The sequence below is a fragment of the Nasonia vitripennis genome (assembly GCF_009193385.2).
Source record: "Nasonia vitripennis strain AsymCx chromosome 2 unlocalized genomic scaffold, Nvit_psr_1.1 chr2_random0004, whole genome shotgun sequence".
Taxonomy (NCBI): Eukaryota; Metazoa; Arthropoda; class Insecta; order Hymenoptera; family Pteromalidae; genus Nasonia; species Nasonia vitripennis.
In genome coordinates, this window is record NW_022279610.1 from 148,381 (window position 1) to 171,116 (window position 22,736).

General features: G+C 34.4%; 1 protein-coding gene across 1 annotated transcript in view; it reads right to left on the bottom strand.

Annotated features, from left to right (window-relative positions):
- Positions 1-22,736, bottom strand: part of LOC107981889 — a 1,212,633-nt gene that overhangs the window by 81,169 nt on the left and 1,108,728 nt on the right. Inside the window, exon 15 of the mRNA XM_031924057.2 lies at positions 7,250-7,385. Within this exon, the coding sequence (XP_031779917.1) occupies positions 7,250-7,385 (136 nt within the window). The remainder of the gene's footprint in view (positions 1-7,249; positions 7,386-22,736) is intronic.

The window sequence follows — 22,736 nt, forward strand, 5'->3', positions numbered from 1 at the left end:
CTCATTTCACACCTCGTTACAACCACCTCCTAGAATCGAACAATCGTCTCGAGTTTGATTCTACACTCCAGAAAAAACGTGACGTGTATCGTTCGGACGTTTGAACCTTTTCTACGATGCATCTGTCTCTTCTCTGGTTTACTCAGAGGCTTGCAGGTCGCGTCGCTACCTCCAGGACCGTAACCTAGATCAATTTCCACGTTGGTCGCAAGGTTTCTTTTGGCACGTTCTTTTCGCTCGTTAATCCACGGTGCATCGCTTGCCTCCGCTTGTCCGCTCGCTTCCTTCAGCGGTCAAGCAATGTCGTCCTCTTCACTCTTTAGTGACCTTAACTTGACCGTAAGCTCTTGCTATTCTTTAAGCCACATGACCGGTGTCGGATCGACGAACTTTCTCTTCAACGATCCACCGACAAATTCTTGTCTACAAGGCGTCGTCTACTTCGTGATGCTTTGCTTTGCATCCGCCGTTCGTGACTTTCCTTTGTCATGAAATCGCTAGCCTTGCTCGCCACTTGTCCACGTCGTGCATTTTAGTAACGCGCTTGGCATGCTGACGCGTTACTTGCACGCTGCGACATTATCTCGCCACTCTTGAGATCTTTACGCAATCATGCCAGGCACCGATCGCTCACCCTCTCACCCTCTTTATCATGTTTCCTTAGAGTGATAGGGGGGTGCTATCCTGTATCTCTGCCGCTGACTAGACTTCTCTTTGTCGTAGTAATCTCTGTGCAGCTTTTCGCGGACCCACGTCTGAACTCTAGGCGAACCTTGAATCCGCCCATTCTTAGTTATTTGTAACGCGAGCTTGACTTACTTCCCAAAGTCCAAACGTCTTGCTGAGGTCTAACGTTGGTACGTCTCTCATTATGTGCAGTTCGCGGAGACGACCTCCATGTTGGGTAATGGAGAGGCGTAATAGCCCCAGAAGCACGTTGAATCTCGGACGCTAACGCAGGAATTAACGCTTTTTTCTTCGCGCATTCTTGCGTCCTCATTGTGCTCAAGCGTCATGGTACCACATTTCTCAGCGCTGGACGCTCGTCCTACGGACAAAGCTAGCAGATTCAAACTCTTGTACCTTTGACCTTTTTACGGTCTTAATCTGCCTTGCGTCCAAATTGCTCGTGCTGTTCGTGTCTTGTGATATGCATGAATACATAGAGCAGTCGTTATTCCTCATTCACAAACAGATATGTATTTATAGTCTCTCGAATTTGATAGAGACTTGTGGATCAAAACAATTAATGTGAACATAGTTTTTGACGAGTTATTAAAGATATGTTTGGTCTATCGTTGTCCTAATGGAAGACAACGCCTCTCCTATTGATCAATTCTTGACGTTTTTTTCAATAGTCTGTTGCAATTGCATTAGTCGTTGACAGTGAACAGTCGAATTAATGGTTTGTCCAGGTTTGAGCAGAACATGATGAAAAATACCCTTTCAATCCCACCAAACACTTAGCAACACTTTTCTTCGCGTCAATACGGGCTTCGCAACTGTTTGTGAAGCTTCTCCGGGCTTCAAACACGATCGCACATATTATTGTCGTTTTTGAAAATTAATTATATTGATGTGATGTGATTTTTACAGTGTATGAACAATACTTTTCAAATTTTGTAAAATTTTTTAACTATTTGTTGAATTATTTCCCAATAGAGGCGGATTAAAGGAGGAGCTAGGGGGGGGGGCTATAGCCCCGGGCCCCACCTTGCGGGGGGCCCCGCGGACTCGAATAAAAATAAATTTTTTTTAAACCTGTTTCAAACAATTTTGAAAAACAGCAAAATGTTTTCCAAAGAAAATAAGTTAAACACAATTACTATTATTATTTTAGCATAGATAGAATACTTCATAAAATATCGTTTCAATTAATGATGTAAAGAGTACAAGGACCATACCAGATCGCCAGTAATCAAGTCAAGAACGGAAAGGGCTAGATAGTGCAATGACAGAGAGATATCTATAGGCATTAGGCGATGCGGGAACGAATCACCACTACGCAAACTTATTTGCGTTTTCTCTTTGATCCAAGCTAAAATATATCGATCGGTTCTCGGAAAATGCTGCAGCGGCGCGGCGCCACTCTGGCAGGCGCCAGCTACCGCGAATTTTTCGCGGAAAAACAACTCCCGCGCGAGGGTTCGCAGCACGAGGGGGAGACATCGCAGTCGCGACGAGACACTAGTCTGGCTTGTTGTTTTTACTTGCGTACCAAATAAAAAAGGTTCTGTTTCGAAGATTGGTTATGTGAATATCAAAGTCTCTGTTTCAAAATGCAGAAGAGAAAATATCCAAGTGGGGCAGAAAAACGCAAAGCGAAAAAAGCAAGAGAAAAATCAGTGAACGAGCTGCCTTCTGTAAGTGCTTTTTTCACACCACAGGAGGCTAGAGGAGATTTAAGTGTAGTGCAAGTTGAAGAAAAGAGTGATTCTGTTAGTGAAAGAAGCAGTATTGATACACCAAGTAACAGCGTCACAGGTATTTTAAACAATGATAAATATTTTAACAAACAAATCGGCACCAGAGTGTAAGCAGGCCGTATCTTGGCCACGGCTTATATTTGAGACTATATGTCATTTCTATATCCCAGATGCGATTTTGTTATGGTAGTTTATCATTCATTTTAAAAGCACGCATGACTACCAGAACGAAAGTGCAGAAAATCAATCGTATCTGCGCTAGTATACATATATGTTTTCGATCTTCAAGCCGCGACCGAGATACGGCCTACTTGAAGTCGCGGCCGAGATATGGCCTTATCGATGCTACTACTGAGATATGGCTTTCTTGCACTCAGGCGTCAATATATTATACTCAAATTTGTAGCGTAAACATTGATCGGACACGAAAATTGTATTGCATACACCGAGACATAATCAAGTGGCGCGGTAGTCGGAGCCGCAGCGCCCGCGCGACTATTCACTTCTATATTGGTGTTCGGATTTTTCATTTACAGAAAAAAATTTCTTTTTTTCAAATATATTTTTTTCTTTTTTATAGATGTTTATAATACTCAAGTAGACGATAATTCGAATATTAACGAGAACAGCAATGCCAGTAGCTCCATAAACTCTGCGTTAACGAATGAGATAAGTACAGGTACGCATGTTTTTTTAAATGATATGAAAATCAAGATATTATTATAAAAATTTAGAAATACAGTTCGAATTTTATTATGTAATTAAAATAACTTACGTGTTGATTATTAATAATGTTTCTTTTTAAAATGTATTTGTCATATATACTTATATTATATACTTGATTTTTATTATTTGTAGATGTGCACGAAGATCCAGCGTTCTGGCCTTTGAGATTGCAAGAGAATAGCCATATATGTGAAAAATATTTACAAAAAGGCTACGCTTTCTTTCAAAATAAGAATTCTACGTTTAAAACGTCTAAACGAGAATCTACTAAGCAAAATAGATATTGTTCGCCAAATTATTTCCAACGAATTTTACAGAATGGAGAAAGGTGCGAAAGAAAGTGGCTTATGTTTTCTGAATCCACTGGATCGAATTTTTTATATGTTTGCAAACTGTTATCAAAAGATCATGATAATCCATTTGTAAAAGAAGGATTTTCAAATTGGAAGAAGATAGACGAAGCGATTTGTTCCCACGAAAATAACAAAGATCATAACAGCTGTATGATGGATTATATTGATTATTTGCACAAAGATTCCAATATAAAAAAAAGTTTTGTAAATACGATGGAAAACGAAGTTCAATATTGGATCAAAGTTTTGAAAAGAGTAGTTGCAGGCATTCGATTTTTAACCGAACGAGGGCTTCCACTTCGAGGAAAAAATGAAGTAATAGGATCACCTAATAATGGGAATTTTCTTGGCGTCATGGAATTACTTGCTCAGTTTGATCCCTTTCTGGAAGAGCACATTAAACAGTATGCTCACAGAGGCTCTGGCACAGTTTCGTATTTATCGAAAACTATATACGAAGAATTGATTGAGTTAATGACTACAAAAGTATTGAAGCGTATTATTAATGAACTACACAGTGCTAAATATTGGGAACTCGTAGTAGATTCTACCCCAGATATATCCCACGTTGACCAGTTGTCAGTCATTTTCCGATACTACTTACATGGTCACATTTATGAACGTTTTTTCTGCTTTTTACAAATAAAAAGTCATAAAGGTAGGTCGCTTAGTAATGACGTATTAGATTTACTACAGGAGCACGGTATCGACATTAAAAATATGCAGAGCTCAGACCTATGACAACGCTTCCAATATGTCCGGTAAATATATTGGACTTCAAGCTTGCATTATAGAACAAAATGAATTAGCGTGTTACGTTCCTTGCGTTGGCCATTCTCTAAACTCAGTGGGAGAATGCAGCGTCGATGTATGTCTTGATGCTACAAATTTCTTCGGAATTTTACAGCGGCTATATGCATTTTTTAGTGTATATCGATGGGACATCTTAATGACTGAAGTAACGAGCTTATCAAAAACGAGATGGTCATGTCGCGGAGGCGCCACAAAAGTTGTAGTAAAGGATCATGAAGGTATTTGTAGGGCTCTAGAAATCTTCGCGAATGACGAAGAACAAAAACGCGATACTCGGAAGAAGCTCAAGATTTATTGAAACATATAAGAAAGCTTGAAAATGTTTTTATAGCGATTCTATGGAATAATGTTTTAAATCGCTTTAACGCGACTAGTCAATACATTCAAAAAGTTAATACAGATTTAATTTCTGCAAATAACATGCTTCTATAATTAGTAGATTTTGTGACGGATTTGCGAGATAGATTTTCTGATATTGAAAATCAAGCCAAACAATTGAGTGCTTTTGTGGATCAAAAATATTCTGATGCAAAGAAACGAAAGGTCACAAGAATACTAACTGACAAGGAATCACAAGCTAGTAGCTTAAGCCCGGTTGATAAGTTCCGAATAAACACATTTTATGTGATTATAGACAAATTAGTTGCCGAGTTGCAGAAACGGAGTGAAGCATATGATCGAATCATTCAACTATTTGGCTTTCTCACACAATTATTATTTATAGAGAAAGATGTCTTAGAACAAAAGGTAAAAATTCTCGTAAAGATTTACTCTGACGATTTAGAAAGCGATTTATCATTAGAATTAAAACAGCTTATACCACGTTTAAAACGGCAGCCTCAAGGCTTTTTTTCCAATCGTACAGAAAAAAGCACAAGTGAAAATGATGAAATCTTGTGTCCCTTAAAAGTTTTAAATTGGCTCGTAGATTTAGACATGATACAAGTTTTTCCGAATACCTATATTGCTTATAGGATATTACTTACACTTCCAATCGCAAATTGCGAAGCAGAACGATCATTTTCAGTTTTAAAAAGAATAAAGAACATGTACAGATCAACGATGTCAGACAACAGACTATCGGCTCTAACAATATTAAGCATCGAAGTCGACTTATTAAGATCAATTGACTTTGATGACTTAATTAATGATTTTGCTAGAGCAAAATCAAGAAAAAAATGTTTTTAATAAAATAATTGTTTATATTGTATGTATGTCATTGTATTTATAAATATTTGTTCGAAAATTAGTTTGATATGCGGAGAGAGGGCGAGAAGGTTCGAGAAGCTTGTCATCTTAATTTCAAATTCGACGGTTTTCGCTAGCCCGCACGGCACCAATGAGGTTGCCATGGCAACGCGCGCTCGCTCGCTCCTACTCTGTCTCTCTCCGCCTGTTTCGCGAGCGGTCTTCTGCCGCTTTCGCTGACTTGTGTTGTTTAGTTTTCGTATTGCCGAAGCGCAGTGAGGACTCGCCTCACAGTGTCGACCGTTAAACAATATCGTTTGTTAACGCGTCGGTGCTCTAACACTCTTCTAATACTCTTCAATTTTTCATAGTCAATACATTTGTAATCACACTCTTTTCTTTTCAATGAACATCAATAGTTTGACGGTACACATAATATACCTTTTCATCTTAAATTTAAAGAGCGTGTTATTATTTTCACATTAATTGTTTTGATCCACAAGTCTCTATCAAATTCGAGAGACTATAAATAATATTAGTTTATAGCAAATTAATAAATCAATTTTTTATATATTTGATAAATTGCTATTTTCGCTGTCCTTAAGTGAGCCCCTTCTCGATTTCAGCCCCGGGCCCCATAAAGTTGAAATCCGCCCCTGTTTCCCATTCATTCCTTAAGAGTACTTCAGCAAATATGCATCATCTAGTCATCTTCCGTCAATTTTCGGTATATTTCCGGTTTATTTCCAGTTATTTTCGGTCATTTAGGATCATTTTGTATTTTTTCCGATTACTTCTGATCAACATCCGGTCTACTTCCAGTCGACTTCCGGTCTACTTCGGGCTACTTCTGGTTTACCCCAACCCCTAAGGAGCCACGGATGAAATCCGGTATTCAGCAGGACTTATAAATGCTAGACAAATTTTCTGGGATATTTACGAGTGGGTTACGGAATTTCACAAAATATTATTGCGGGCAAAAATATTCTGGTTTATACATGACCGTGTAGGTAATTACGACACAATATGCCCGCTGTTGTAAAATATAGAGATATAAATTATTGCGTTGTGCGCGTCAAGGCTTATACACATAACGCGGTTACAAATGATTTTGTTAGTTAAAGAAACATACAACGAAGTGCGTCCTGGGATAACCGACTATGAATGACGTAGCCAATCTACGAATTTTACATGATTGTTCATAAATCCTGGTAGAAAATTAACCATTTTAGTTGGTTAACCTGTTAATCAAATAGGCGTATTTTTTCCCAAAATAAATATCTAATTTTTTATAAATGGCCGAACCTTATGGTAATTAGTTAAAGCATCTACATTAAAACATGTTTACTGGGAAAATTTTATATATATATATATATATATATATATATATATATATATATATATATATATATATATATATATATATATATATATATATATATATATATATATATATATATATACCCGATAGGAAAAAAAGTTTATATTAGTAATTATGGCATGTCGTGTTTAATTACGAATCTGGTCAACGATTACTCAACTAATGCTAAGTGTTTCGACTAGGGTATCGTTTATTTTTATCCAATCAGAACGTAATTATCAGATGATGAAAATCAAATTTTGAAAACAATCACACAAAAACTAAATTATATTGTTTAAATTCTTTTCCATTCTGTGACCCTTTTATTTATGTACTTAATTTTAAAGCAATCCTAAAAAAGTTATGTGAGCAACTCAACTTACTTGATTAGGTTTAAATTGTCCATAACTCACTCTTTGAATTTTGCGGAAAGTATCGTCGTTAACTGCTTCCAAGACTGCTTCATTTAATGTTTTTTCGAATTCTTTTTTTTTCGCCTCAGATATTTCAGTATGGTTTCTGCGATAAAAGTAATTCAATCTTTAGTCTATTTGAAATGTATTAATCAATATGTAAAAAATGTTTAACATAAAATATTTGATATTTGCATATAACATCAACTAACCGCGCTCGGTTGATGTTAGGTATAAATGTTCATAGCTCCAAGGAAAATTTAAAGAAAATGATATTGTAATGATATACACAAAAAATTAAAAGGTTGCGCGAGTTTAATTATTTTTCTGTACATGTTAATAACATAATGTGTAATCAGTTACAAATGTAATATAATAGTATGTATGTATGTCAATTAAAACGAAATTACATATTAATAAAGTGAGATTGATCAAAGTAAGGCGAATTTATAACAATATTTTTGCAAACATGATATTACACAAACTCAAAATTGTTATGTTCAATGATGGGCTCAGTTTAATATTTATGAAACAGGCATGGTAAGATACGTAGTAAGTACACAAGAATGGTTTGTATCTGATCAATATATTATTTAAGTTTTTAGTTAGCAATTATTTGATTCAGAACTTAATTAATCCCAAAAATTCTGTGTTTGTTATATTATGAATAAAATAATATTGTAATATTACTATAATATTATAATTTATATTATTTAATATACTATAATTTACTCTATTCGATTGTTCATATTTCTTTTTAGATCTGTAATTTTGTTTCAATCGAAATTATTATGTCCGTACTATTATTGACATGGACTGTAATATAGAATAAATCAAATTCGGCTAACCGTTTACTTTTGTTGAAAGTTAATATTTTTGAGACATTACATTTTTTTTTAATCAAACTTATTAGAAGTATCTGAAATATGGTCTAGAAATAAAATGTGTGTTTTATAAACAGTTTGAATTACAAACAAAACACAGTTAATGGACTCGACATTGACAAATTTTGAATAATAATTGATTTTATGTGGTCGAACTATGTAAAAAATGTAGTTTGATTAATGAAAAAAAAATTACATTAATTGAAGTTTCTTATTAAGCTATTTTTTATATATTGCAACTGCAGAAAATGTTCAGTTTGCGGGCTCCGCCTCAATCAGTTACGTCAGTTACATAAGCTCGCGGCGCGTGATTAGATTAATACGCACTATTATATTATTTGTACAAAAACGATAGAGACTTCACATGTTGCTAAGACATATCTAAAAAATCTAAACCATACATTGTGAATTACAATTAATAAACGAACGCATTTACCGATAATCTATTGTACTCATTTCATCGCCCCGATATTTTCGCAGCTATCGTGAACTTAACACCTCACGAAGAACAAAACCATCGACTCTCACATGTAACATTTGTATGATAATATTCATATATTACAATAGCAGTCCGCGCATGCGTACAAATATTTTATAGTATAATATTTGTAGATTTTTCTAGTCTTTGCGACAATATATATATATATATATATATATATATATATATATATATATATATATTGTAACGGGGTGAGACTTTTATTCGCCTAAACGACGTTAAATGAGATCGCTATCCCACGTTGCGGCGGATAGCACCTCAACTCCAGCGATTAACCCGCGTTGCAATGCAGCTTATCCCGCTGCTTCTTCTCGTGGATATCGCACCTTCCAGTGCGTGCTCGGCTACTCAGGTGCGTTGAAGTTACTTGTTCAACGCCCGCGTAGGCGGCTGTAATCGCGGGAAGGAATTAGCAAGGTGGCGGTTGTTAAATAATAACAAAAAGTCGTAAAATAAAAAGACTAAGGTTATATTTAGGTTCGCGAGATAAACGTGAATTTACAATACGTCGAGAGACAAAATAATAATAATGTACGAGTCGCAACAACTTTGCGACTCGTCGCAAAGCCGGAGTATTTGCGCTCGACGCGTGTTTCGCCGCGAAGGTCGCGCGCCTCGCTCCACGCAGGTGGTATCCTCACGCACAATCTCTCTCTCTCTCTCAAGCACTGCGCGCATCCACACTAACCTTCTGCTGATCCTCTCGATGACGCCGTCGCCAATTGTCGTGGTCTAGCGCTGGATCGCTCGTCAGGACCTGGATCGGCCTAACACTCTCACACACACTCCTTTCTCAACGCCGCACGGACCGCGAAACACCGATGTACGCACTTTCGCGATACGAGCGAAGCCGCGTGTTTACAATTCGGGAGCCGAAAGCTATCTGTCCTCCTCGCTGGACTAGCCCGCGCGCTCGCTCCTTCCGTCCCTCTCGCGCCTTCGAATTTCGCACGTGTTTTTCTATCGCGCGCGTGACTACGTACTTGTCGCGGCGCAGCGGTACTCATACCGCTTCGTGTTAGCCGCGGTGCTCAACGCGTTACAATATATATATATATATATATATATATATATATATATATATATATATATATATGCGTGTAAGTTGTTTCAGTGATTAGTCTGCTCGAATCTTTTGATATAGTATGATCAGTAAATCATAAACATTTTGTACGATAATATTCCTTTAAGTTTATGTGTCATATTTTTCTAATATAGTATTTAACGCAGAAAATCATAGTGTCAAAGCTGACTAAACTTTGGAAGGCAGTGTAAGTTAAATATATATATATATATATATATATATATATATATATATATATATATATATATATATATATATATATATATATATATATACTAGTGGGGCTTCGCCCCCCTGCTCGCTTCACTCGCCAACCCCCAATTTTATATTTATAAAAGTTTATAAGCTGATTTTAATATAAATAAACCCAATTATCTTTTTATGATAATCGATTAATGTTACGTATTAATATAGTTTATTATAAATAAATTAATTTACCTACTAATGTATTTAGTGGGTAATCAATTATTTTTAATATAATAATTTGTTTTACAATATTATTTATTTTATTTAATTTGCGAAAATTCTTATGTTAAGTCTTATACACTTATTTTTGTTCAGGTTTAATATTTCTTTTAACTATATTTTGTTGTAATTTTCTACTTTATCTTTTAATAAATGTTGTACTATCGTTGTACTAATTTTGATTTTATTGATTGTTTTGATTTTAATTATTTTCTAATATATTTATAATTTTTGCTGAGATTTCGATTAAATATTCTAATCGATTTTTATGAACTATTTTCACGAATATCAAATTTTACTATATTCATGTTTTTTATTAATCGTTAACCACTATTAATCGTCATCTGTCTAGTGTCTACGTTGATTAACTAAGGTAAAATCTTTTTTTATTTTAATTTATAAATATTCTTTTTAATTAAATAAAATATTATAAATTTAATTTAAGATGGAAAATCAAGATACTTCCTTAAAAAGCATTAGATTCCTAAAAAAGCATTAGAAATAGTTGATAAAACTTTACGTGATTTATGTGATATAGACATTCCTTTCGCAAATAAATTAATAGTTTTAGGAGGAGATTTTCGATTAATTCTTCCTGTTTTAAAAAATAGTAGTAGAAGCCATATTATATCTGAATCAATAAAATCATCATATCTTTGGTCAAGTTTTTATATTTTAAAGTTAAATACAAACATGCGTTCAACTAATAAACATTTTTCAAAATTATTACTAAAAATTGGAGAAGGAATTATAAAAAAATAATAATTCTTTAAATAGTGTAATTCTTACGACACACAATGAATATACCTATTTTTTAAATAATAAAATTTAAAATCAAATGGTAGGAGAAAAAAAAACTTATTTTAGTATAGATACTGCAACATATAAAGGTGTTGATAAATCAGATGATAATATTTATATAAATTTTCCAATGGAAATATTAAACAATATTCGTGAAGGATTACCACCTCATGAACTTAATTTAAAAATTGGAGCAATTGTAATGTTAATAAGAAACTTAAGCATTAGAGAAGGTTTATGTAACGGCACACGATTAAAAATTACAAAATTATTAAAGTACAATATTGAAGCAGAAATAATCACAGGAGAAAAAATTGGAAATTTTTTATTAAAAGATTAATTATTGTTGTTTTATGTAATTTATTTTGTTATTTTACAGAAATGGAATGGGATATAGTTCAAAATTCTTTTGTTATAGTAGAAAATAATGAACATAGACAGTATTTACGTGCATTAAATAATCAAGTAGAACAATATGAAATTGATCAAGTAAATTATGAAATTTATTTACAAAGCATGATGGATGAATATGATATAGAACAATTACACAAATTAAATTCACTCATTAAATTCTACGAATGTTTTGATAATAATAAAATCATAAAATCTTATTTTACTTATTTAGATGAAATGCCTACTAATATTACTATTACTACAAAACAAATATTAGATTTTCGTAAAAAAACAATCAATTGCCATCATCATTAAAGAATGATAATGTCGCTTATGTAAAATATATTCTAAATATTGGCAATATTATCAATCATATTCGTGAGAATGAACACACTGAACATTAATTTTTTTTTAAATTAATAATAAATAATAAATGATAAATAAACATTAATAGATAAATTATTAGTAAACAACGATTATTTTATTAAATTTTTTGTTTACCCATAATAAAAAATTCACATCAAATGTAAAAAAAAGATTTAGATTGAAGAATATTATTAGTATACGTATTCTTTTTTTTCAATTTTGTGTTCAACACATTAATATTATAACTAAATTTATTTTAAGTTTTCTTATTTTCTAGAATTTCTTGAATTGAATTAACTTGAACTTCCTCGTAACTTGAATTAATTTTATTAAGATATTCATATTAATTTAAAGTATGTTTGCTTAAAGTATTATACATTTACGAATAAAATACGTGAGTATATTTAAATTTATATGAAAGACTGAATACATCAAATTCAAAGAAAAAATTTTGAAATAATCAATCTTAAAACAATATGTGGATTAGGCCTACTGGGGATACCACATAACAAAAAAAACGCGCCATTCTCTTTACCTCATAGGTGGTGTGGAAATAGTAGAAATATTGTTGTTTAAATTATTTCTATACTTTATCTGTATTTATTTTTTTCTAATTTTAATCTTCTACTAATTTAGATTTTTATAGATTTTAGTTTTTAAACTCAATTCACTGTTAATTAGTATTTGAAATACATTAAAAACATGAATGAGTATGGTGGGGGGTGGTGGGGGGGCCTAGTGGAGGGGTGGTGGGGGGGGGGTATATGCATTTTCAATAATCACGTAAAAATGAAAGAATTTTACGTTATTTGGTGGGGGGTGGGTGGGGGGGGAGCGTTGCCAAAATAATTATATAATATAGGAAGATATATATATATATATATATATATATATATATATATATATATGGGACGTTTTACGTCAACCGAACCATCAGTGCACCCAAAATTTGGGTTAACCTAACAAAACGTTTGAGGTCTCAAAATGATCGTCTGGTCAAGGGCTTTTGAAAAAGTTCTGGCCTTTTCAAAAATCCAATGTGGCGCATAAAATATCATTAGCCCATGAATCAAGAGCTTTAACATCTAGAATTGCTTTATTTTTTGCAGCTTGTAAGCTCGCTCTTGTAGCTTCTCTCTTTACTATCGCCCAACCCCATCGCAACTACCTTTTCCGTGTGCTGTTGCAAAACAGTGCCATTCAGCATCAACGCCAAAATTTCTCTTATGACTCATTAAACTACTCATTTGATAACGATTTTTAAAATGCTGTTTAGCACCATCAGTAGCATATATTGTTATTTATTATAAATCTGAAGGCAAGCTAAAGCATTTCAGTACAGTATCTATGTCCGACTGTACTACTCGTGATGCCACTGCAGTATACATAATGCAGCAAAAGCTTATACCTGAAATTCGCAAGGTTTGTCCCACAGTAAAAAAGGTAATAATACCTTTTTTACTGTGGGACAAACCTTGCGAATTTCAGGTATAAGCTTTTGCTGCATTATGTATACTGCAGTGGCATCACGAGTAGTACAGTCGGACATAGATACTGTACTGAAATGCTTTAGCTTGCCTTCAGATTTATAATAAATAACAGCAGGAAAAATCGTACTTTGATCATTATTAAAATGAAATGCCTGTGCAGCATCTTGGGCTGTAAAAGCATAGTTCTCAGCAAAATCCAATTGAGCAAGAACCTCTTCATCTGAAAGATTATTTTTCTTCCCAGAAATAAACTTTGATTGTTCCTTAACGATGAAGTGATGAGGTATCAACTTTTCTAGGCTAGAACATAAAGTTTCAATAAATTCTTGCGATGTTGGCATTGTTTTATCAAAGTGTATCTATCGGTTGATTGCCACGTGCTGAAGATGACTTGATCAATATTGTGCTCATCCATAATGTTCTCAACGTAATTAGAAAACTCTTGAATACCCGGACAAAATTTGCATTCATTCAAATAACAACTTGGTTTGAGATCCTCACATAGAACGAAATTCAAACAATCTTTATAATTCTTCAGAATATTGTTTGAGATTTTTTCTATATTTACTGCGTCAATCATCGCCTTGAAATTTTGGTGTATCGTACATACACATACATTGTGTGTACCAGAGGATCCTGCAAAGACACAACATTTTGGTCTCAGTTCCGCAAACTTGGTAAGCCCAATCGGATGTTCAGGAAACTGTTCTTTAAATTGATTATGAAGGTTCTTAATATCAGTAAGTAATAATCTTTTCTGCACTTTTATTTTTTCACCATATAAATAAATACTGACGGTATCTTTTTTATTTGGCATAATTCTGCTGTTAAGATCATTTTCGTAAAAATCTTCAACTTTCTGAGTAGTTTCTGCAGGTAATGTTTTTCCACGTTTTGCAACAGGAGAAGCCAAAACTCCATCTGATTCTCTTAACTGTTTTGCTTTACGAGCCATTCTGTGAGACACACCAAATTGGTTCATAATTTTACGTATTGCCCAGTGTTCGGGCAAAATAGTAAGAATACTGACACATAATGGATCGTTCTCCGGTAGGGATTGGAATTTGTTTTTAAGTCCAGTTAAAATATCTGTAAGATCATCTTGCATAGGTAAATCCGTGTTTGAAACCGAAGGTGAGTCAGTCTCTGATTCAAAATCAACACTCATACTCACGTTTGGAGATAACAAATCATGTAGTTTGTAAAAGGATTTTCTACATGTATCACAAATCAGTGAAGATGTTGGATAATCAGGATAGACATCTTGAAATTCTTTGGAGATCTTCCTAAGAGATTTGCTGTGTCCTGTATTAATATCAAATGGATTAACGCATCTATCGATACGATATTTTTTCGCAGGAGAAGACATTGTTGTAGGATATAAGAAAGCACAACGAAAACAAAAAAAAATGTTAGAAATAACAAAATTACGGCTAGTACAGTTGAACAAGGAGATGCCGATAAAGTAAGACTTACTCAACAACGGCCTTAAAAAGGATGTTGAAGAAGAAGTCGCCAATGTATCTATTAATGTACCAATTAACTATCCTAAAAAGGACTGTTGGAGAAAAAGTCGCCGATGAAGAAAGCATTCCTTGAAGAAAATATTCCTTTCTATGGGTTGCTAAACGTGGGAAGGGGCTTGGGGTGTAGGTAAAAAAGAGGGATGAAATAAATCACTTGAAAGCAATAAATTCCTTTGCCAAAAACAGTTTTATTTGCTGAAGTCTTTGCACAAGTTGTCATTGGACACGAGCCGTGTACTTGCAGCATTAGGCTGTTGGAAGAGGGGAGAGGTACAGCGCTGGACCCAGCCTCCTTATGTGCCCTCCGCGACGCTACTTCACTTGTGGGTAATGCGCAGCCGCCTAGCGGCGCGCCGCGGTACTAGCGCCGCGGTGATAAGCGCTGCAGCGTGCGTGGCGTGTTCGGCGGGTTGCGCGTTAGCAGGGGCTTTTCGCGAGAGAGCCTGCGGGTGGGTTATGACAAATATCCGCCAGTTTATATTGGCCATATTGAATTTTGAAATTTCGAGGTTAAAATAAGATTCAGCGGCCCCTTAAACTCCCATACCGATACTTTAAACTGATTTAAAATCGTTCATTGCGGTAAAATAGTTTTGGTGGTTGTATAATGTCCGCCATTTTGGATCGACCATTTTGGATTTAAAAATTTCGAGGTTAAAATAAGGTGCAGTGTCCCTAAAAACCCTCATATCGATACTTCAAAGTGATCTAAAATCATTTGTTGCGGTAAAATTGGTTTGGTGGTGGTATAATGTCCGCCATTTTGGATCCACCATTTCAAATTTTGAAATTTCGAGGTCAAGCTAAGATTCAATGACCCCGAAAACCCCCATATCGATACTTCAAAGTGATCAAAAATCATTTGTTGCTGTAAAATGGGTTTGGTGGAGGTATAATGTCCACCATTTTGATTCCGCCATTTTTGATTTTGGAATTCGGTCACCATTGTCAATAATATGTCCTATCATTAGTACATGCTTTTTGGTGGAATATTTAACAAATTAGAACATTTTTACTATTGTTTTTGTTGAATGTGCTATGAAAACGTGGGTTTCAGGCTCCATATTTTATGCGCCACATTGGATTTTTGAAAAGGCCAGAACTTTTTCAAAAGCCCTTGACCAGACAATCATTTTGAGACCTCAAACGTCTTGTTAGGTTAACCCAAATTTTGGGTGCACTGATGGTCCGGTTGACGTGATACGTCCCATATTGTCCCAGGGTGACCCAATTTAAACGGGCACCGCTCATAACGATGGTGACCTTGGATTTGACCTTGAACGCGTTTTTCAAGGTCATTTGAAGGTCAACTTTGGATTTTTAAATAGGAACCCCATTCTTTTATTGCGGGAATGGAAAGAGCGGTAAATTTTACGTTCAGAATGGTATGTTCGGTTGCGGCACTGAAGGTCATCGCAAGGTCATGCAGCCAGAATGAAACCCCGCCTACGTAATTCCTCTAGCAACGCCAAATTAAAAAAATTGGTAGAGATTAAAGTTGTAGGATATCGAGGGGACAACCCGATGGTGACCTTGGATTTGACCTTGAACGCGCTTTTCAAGGTCATTTGAAGGTCAACTTTTGATTTTTAAATAGGAACCCCATTCTTTTATTGCGGGAATGGAAAGAGCGGTAAATTTTACGTTCAGAATGGTATGTTCGGTTGCGGCACTGAAGGTCATCTCAATGTCCTGCAGCCAGAATGAAACCCCGCCTACGTAATTCCTCTAGCAACGCCAAATTAAAAAAAAGTGGTAGAGACCAAAGTTGTTGTATAGGGGGGGGGGGAGAATTGTGACCTCGAATTTGAGCCAGTCCTACAAGGTCATTTCAAGGTCAAATTATTTTTTTTCAAACTTTACTTTTACTTTGTATCCGAGATGAAATCCCTTCTTAGATGTTCTCTGTCCAGCGGCCAAGACGCAAATGAGCCCTCGCTAGCGTCCAAACATAAGTCTCGCTATTCCCCGAATGATCCCTTCCGACGGTTAACTTGCGAATGACTCCTCTAGGTGGTCGCCACCTACCTACCCGAACTCCTGATGTGCGAAAAATAAAAATGGCTCCCGAAATAAGCCTTTTAAAATAAGTCCCGCGCTCAGTCTTGCCACCGCGACTCCGTCGAACCTTCCCCTACGACGCTTAACTCACGAATGATTTTCAAGCAGGCGCCCCGGCCCCGCGCCGTACCTGCCGCCCGAACTTTCGATTTGCAAAAATAAAAATAGCCTCCGAAAATTGTCGAAAGAGTCTCACACTCGGCCTTCCGCCAAAAATATTAACGAAAATTTTTATTAAAAAGCCAATCGATACAGAAAAAGATTAAGTAAAACATCGAAGTATTGTAGAAAAACGTCAAAGTTTGATAAAAACGTAAAAGAAATATTAAATGTTTTATTTTTAAAAAATCATAAATTGATAAACCGTAATGCCAAAATATGAATAGAATTTTACAATAAAAAGCCATCGATACAGAAAAAGAAAAAGTAAAACATCGAAGTATAAAGTAAAAAAGTTTTTATATTTATTTTACACACATTTATTATTTGAATCAGAAATAAATTGCATTATGTTTTTTTAAATAACGTTGTTGTTTTTCCATTTAATTTATTCATAAACTATTATTGTTTTAAGTATACATAGATATACATACATACGTATGTTTGTATACATATGCTATACACACATACATGTAAACACGCATGTTGAAAATACATATGTATAAGCAGAATTATAAAGTTTGTAATACATACCATGTCGTCACACAGATTATACATACAATTACTGGCAACAGTTAATATAATTATTTAGTGATAATTCCACTGTATAAATATTTTAATTCTATTAGAAATATTTTTGCAGCAGAAATTGGTAGGTACTTAAATTTTTTGCACTTTTCTATTAGATAAGTAATAATAAACAACCAACAACACTAAAAAATGTATGTTCATTATTTAAACTTGTACAATATGTAAGCTGTAAAATATTGTATTTAACACGATAATAATTAATTAATAACATACATATTAATATAAAATATTGCATCTAAAGTTATGTTAATGTAAAAAAATTTTTATCTAACGTAACAGAATATTTATTATTGTTAACAAATGAAGATTGTACTTTTTACATCATTTCATTTAATATTAAAAATAATACGAATATACATTTTCTATTAAAATTTTTGTATTAATGTCTTGTATAAAAAAAGTTCTGCAATACGTAATGAAGGTATTTCTTGAAGAATCAATTTTCTTAAAATTAAAAAATGTTTGATATAATTTCAAGTCATAGCGATTATTCTAGAAAATATTGTTTAAGAGCTAAATATTCCGATTAATTACCCATATTTTAAATGTATGTATAAGTTTGATTTCACTTCATAAAATTTAATAAGTTAAAATAAATCTTTTACTAAAATACAATTTTAACTATTTTATAAGTTATCTATTAAAATTTACTTTTAACACTTTTGGAATTACAAAATATTTATTTATTATCTATTTCATAAAAGCTTCCTAATCAATAAATTATTTTATAATAAAAAATTAATAATTACTATTTGCAATTAAATAATTGTTTAAGTAGTTTTTTATTTATTATTTTTTGCAGAAAACAGTCTAAGTTCTAGTAATGCAGTAGAATTTTTAAATTTACTTAGATATTTATCGACTTCAAATACTAATTTAATAATTGAAAATATGTGATTTGAGTCATTTTTTTTATTTTTGTAATATTTATAATCTAAGTAAATATGCCGGACTATAGTCGAAGCGAAATTGTTGATATTTTATTGATTTTGGGAGAGTGTCGAAGAAATTATAATGCAGCAGCACAATTATATCGGAGGCGTTTCCCAAACAGAAATCATCATCCATCTCGAAGTACGATCCAGAGAATTGAACAGCGAGAGAGGCGAGGACCTCAAAGATGGTACGCTAAATGATTAAAATCTTTTCTTCTATTTTAAATTTACTACTTCGTTTAAAGTGCAACATTTTACACGCTTTCAGGATCCGGAGTCGAAAAAGTGGGTGCTGTTTGAAAAAAAATAATTTGACCTTGAAATGACCTTGTAGGACTGGCTCAAATTCGAGGTCACAATTCTCACCCCCCCCCCCCCTATACAACAACTTTGGTCTCTAACACTTTTTTTTAATTTGGCGTTGCTAGAGGAATTACGTAGGCGGGGTTTCATTCTGGCTGCAGGACATTGAGATGACCTTCAGTGCCGCAACCGAACATACCATTCTGAACGTAAAATTTACCGCTCTTTCCATTCCCGCAATAAAAGAATGGGGTTCCTATTTAAAAATCCAAAGTTGACCTTCAAATGACCTTGAAAAACGCGTTCAAGGTCAAATCCAAGGTCACCATCGGGTTGCCCCTTCGATATCCTACAACTTTGGTCTCTACCATTTTTTCGATTGTGGCTGTCCCTGACGAGTTATGAGCGGTGCCCTTTTAAATTGGGTCACCCTGTATATATATATATATATATATATATATATATATATATATATATATATATATATACATATTTCTGATATTCACAAATGCGATTTGCGCATTCGTACCAATACGTATAAATAGCCGGGAAAGTGGTTTGGATTCCTCACTCTGCCCTGAACTTTAGAAGTGGCCAGTTCGGAAAAATTATAATAAATTTGTACGACAATATTCATATACATATCTGATATTTATCAATGCAGTCCGCGCATGCGTACCAATATGTATAGATAGCCGGGGAAATTGTTTTGATTGCTCAGTCTGCTCTGGCCTTTGAAATTCGAAGATCTTCAATTTTTATTTTGCTTTATTTTGTCATATTAGCTTTGGTCTTATATATAGTTTTTCATTTGAACTCTTTGTGCTACCAACTTGTTGTGACTGTTACCTTTATGGGTTTCAGTGGAAGAGCGCTGTTCGCTTCGGCGATCGTTGAGTCGGGTCTGAAATATTAACCCTTAAGTTTATGTTGTTGCACAGTTTATAGGATTCGAAAAATTCAAATGAGATAACAATTATAGTAATAGATACAAATATGTCAGTTATTAAGAAAAGATATGAATGGCTTCACGGCACACAAGAATATTTAAAAAATCCGAAATTATTAAGGTCCAAAAATTTGAAGGTAATAAATTTTATGATCCAAAACTGTAGAGGCCCAAAAATATTTGAGGCCCAAAAATTTTAAGGGGACATTAAGCACTTGAGTTGTTAAGTGACAAAGTTCCTGGATAAATTATTTAGAAACATTATATAAAAATTACACAAAGCCAGTAAAAAGAAGATCCAGAAACTTCGACGCTTAACTAAGCCTCGAAGGAATGTACACGAAACCTAAACAAACTTCTCCACCCTCGGCTGAAGCGCGCGTGCACAGCCGACGCTGCAGTTTAGCCGTTGACCATAGTATTAGGCCCATAAGGCCTAATGAATAAGACAAAGAGCGCGGCTAGTCTGAAGTAAGAAGAGAGGAGAAGTAAGTACCCCGCGTGGCAGAAAGCTTCGACTCTCTCTCAAGCATCACCTCCCCCGAAACGCCACTCCAGGGTGTGCGCTCCTAGAGAAAGGACGCTAATTTTAAGAGTTTAGATTTTGAGTAATTTGCCTTTGAGAAATTCAATAAGTTTTGTTTCATTTGAGTGTCTGATTTAATTTGTGTTTTGATAAGTTGATAATAAACATCACTGCAATCCATGTGTTGAGTTTTGGAAAATAAGTCATTCAGAATACAACCAATTTTGAGCCATCCTCCGTTTTGCTAAAACATCTTGCCAAAAAGGAGATCTAAACCCCGCAATCTTTTCCGAGCAGTCATCCCAGTCTTTCTGAGCATCCTTTCGGGTTAAATTATTTCTCAAATTCCAGAAGTCCACAGAACAAAGTAAGTAGCATTTAATTCAATATTTCTGAACTTTGACATTTCGGTTAAATCAAACAGTTCTGCCTCGTAAAATTAGTGTTCTCACTGATCTCCCCCGTATGGGAGAGTAGCTAAGCGCCCACGTTTTAATAATATTTTATTGTTAGCTGGTGGAATCGGTTCTATCCTAACAGAGTAGATTATTTCACAATTATTATTTTACATTAAAATGGGACGCGCTTGCAGGGAAGGGAAGGAGAACTTGGCAAAACTCAACCAGATCACAATCCTTCAATGTAACGGAAAACTCGCTTCAAGAGTTGCTTTGTGAACTGCGTGTTCGCACGTATGCTACTCCTTCATACTCTATTGTGCAAGCCGGATTTTCACATAAACATTACAACCGTTTGTTGCAACGCCCGCAGAGATAGCGCTATTCACGGTTAGGATGTAGGGGAATGAGAGAGAACAACTCGGCAAAATTAAACACATCTTGATGTACTATAAAATGTTTACAGCTTAGAAAAGTTTTTTGCATCATTATAATTATACGCTAGTAAATGTAGTAACGAATAAATCATTTTTAATAATGTCAAGTGTTAAAAATCCCAAGTATTAAAAAAAAACGCTGCCAATTCTTTGGCACTTAGCTTCCTCCAACCAAATTTATAGTTTCAATAGATAAAATATTGTTCAAATATACAGTATATTAATAATTTTTAAGATACTTTCAATTTTAATTATTTTACTGAAGGAGCACCCGTCACAATATCGTATCATATAATTTTCATGAAAAATTTTAAACCTCAATATTTTAAATACTATAGGGTCCTCATAACCTCGTATAATCATGAATTTTCTTAAAACATTCCGAACTTGAGTTATAAGGTTTAACAAAAATAGTAATTTTCAGTCATACAGGGTATACAGGGTGAGGAACAAAGCATTTGAATCTTAATACCCTTTAAACTAATTGGTTTCATAAGCTGCAAAAAGAACTTAGCAGAGGTAAGCAAAAGATATATCTTTTTCCAAAATTTAAACTCGATTAAAGCCTTTTTACTCCCGTAATCGTACGACATCGAAAACCCATTCTTTTTTGGTTTTCAATTTTTAGCTCAAAAACTGGTCGCTAAATTGGCTTAAAATTTTATCAGAAAATAGATATTATCGTTTTTTTATTGTCATAAATTTTTTCAAAACCTTTAACAATTTAGTTTTGGATATATTCATTTTTTTTTAAATCATCTTTTTTATCATAACAATTAAACGGAAGTCAATTTGGAAAATCTTGCAGCAATAAATGGGCAATTTTATCACTCTTCCAGATACACTCTCGTTGAATACATTGTATAAATCATATCATTAAATTAACGCGCCACACGCGGCCTTACGACCGTGGTGGCTTGACGCCTTGCACCGCGTAACGATGTAAGGTACGACTGTTAACGCTCGCGCTGCGCGCTCGCCTCAATATTGCCTGATGCTTGCGCTTCGCGATTAATTAAAGCTTTTGGGCCAGATAGGGCGTGTCACACCAAAATTGTTATTCATTTATATTGTTATGATCGGGTTCGGGTAATAAAAATAACGTTATTTATAGAAAATCACTCTTGAACTCGGACTATTTATTTAAACGTAAACACAACTGTTCTCAACAGCTGACAGAACCAGACTAAACATAAACAGAGACGAGAAGACGGAATATTCAACGTTGAGAGCTCGTTTGTCGTACCAAGACTTCGTCTTTTCCGATTGTAAGTTAATCCGGTCTCGTGCTATTTTATGGATCTCGCTGAGTTTCCTCCGAAGCTTGTGTACTTAGTCTCCGTCTCCTTTAATCTCGACCTCCTGTGGTAGACACCCTCGAATTAAGTCCAAAGGAAGCCTCAGATCAAAACCGGTGTACATCTCAGCTGGAGTAGCTCCGGTCGTCGCATGTTTGGAGGACCTGTAAGCTAACAGGTTTGTGTGATTGTGGGTGTAATGGTGATGTTCTTGTCTTTTTAATTCCTAACAACTCAGACAAATTTTTAATCAATTTCGAATCGAAATTTGTTCCTTGACCAGTATTTACTT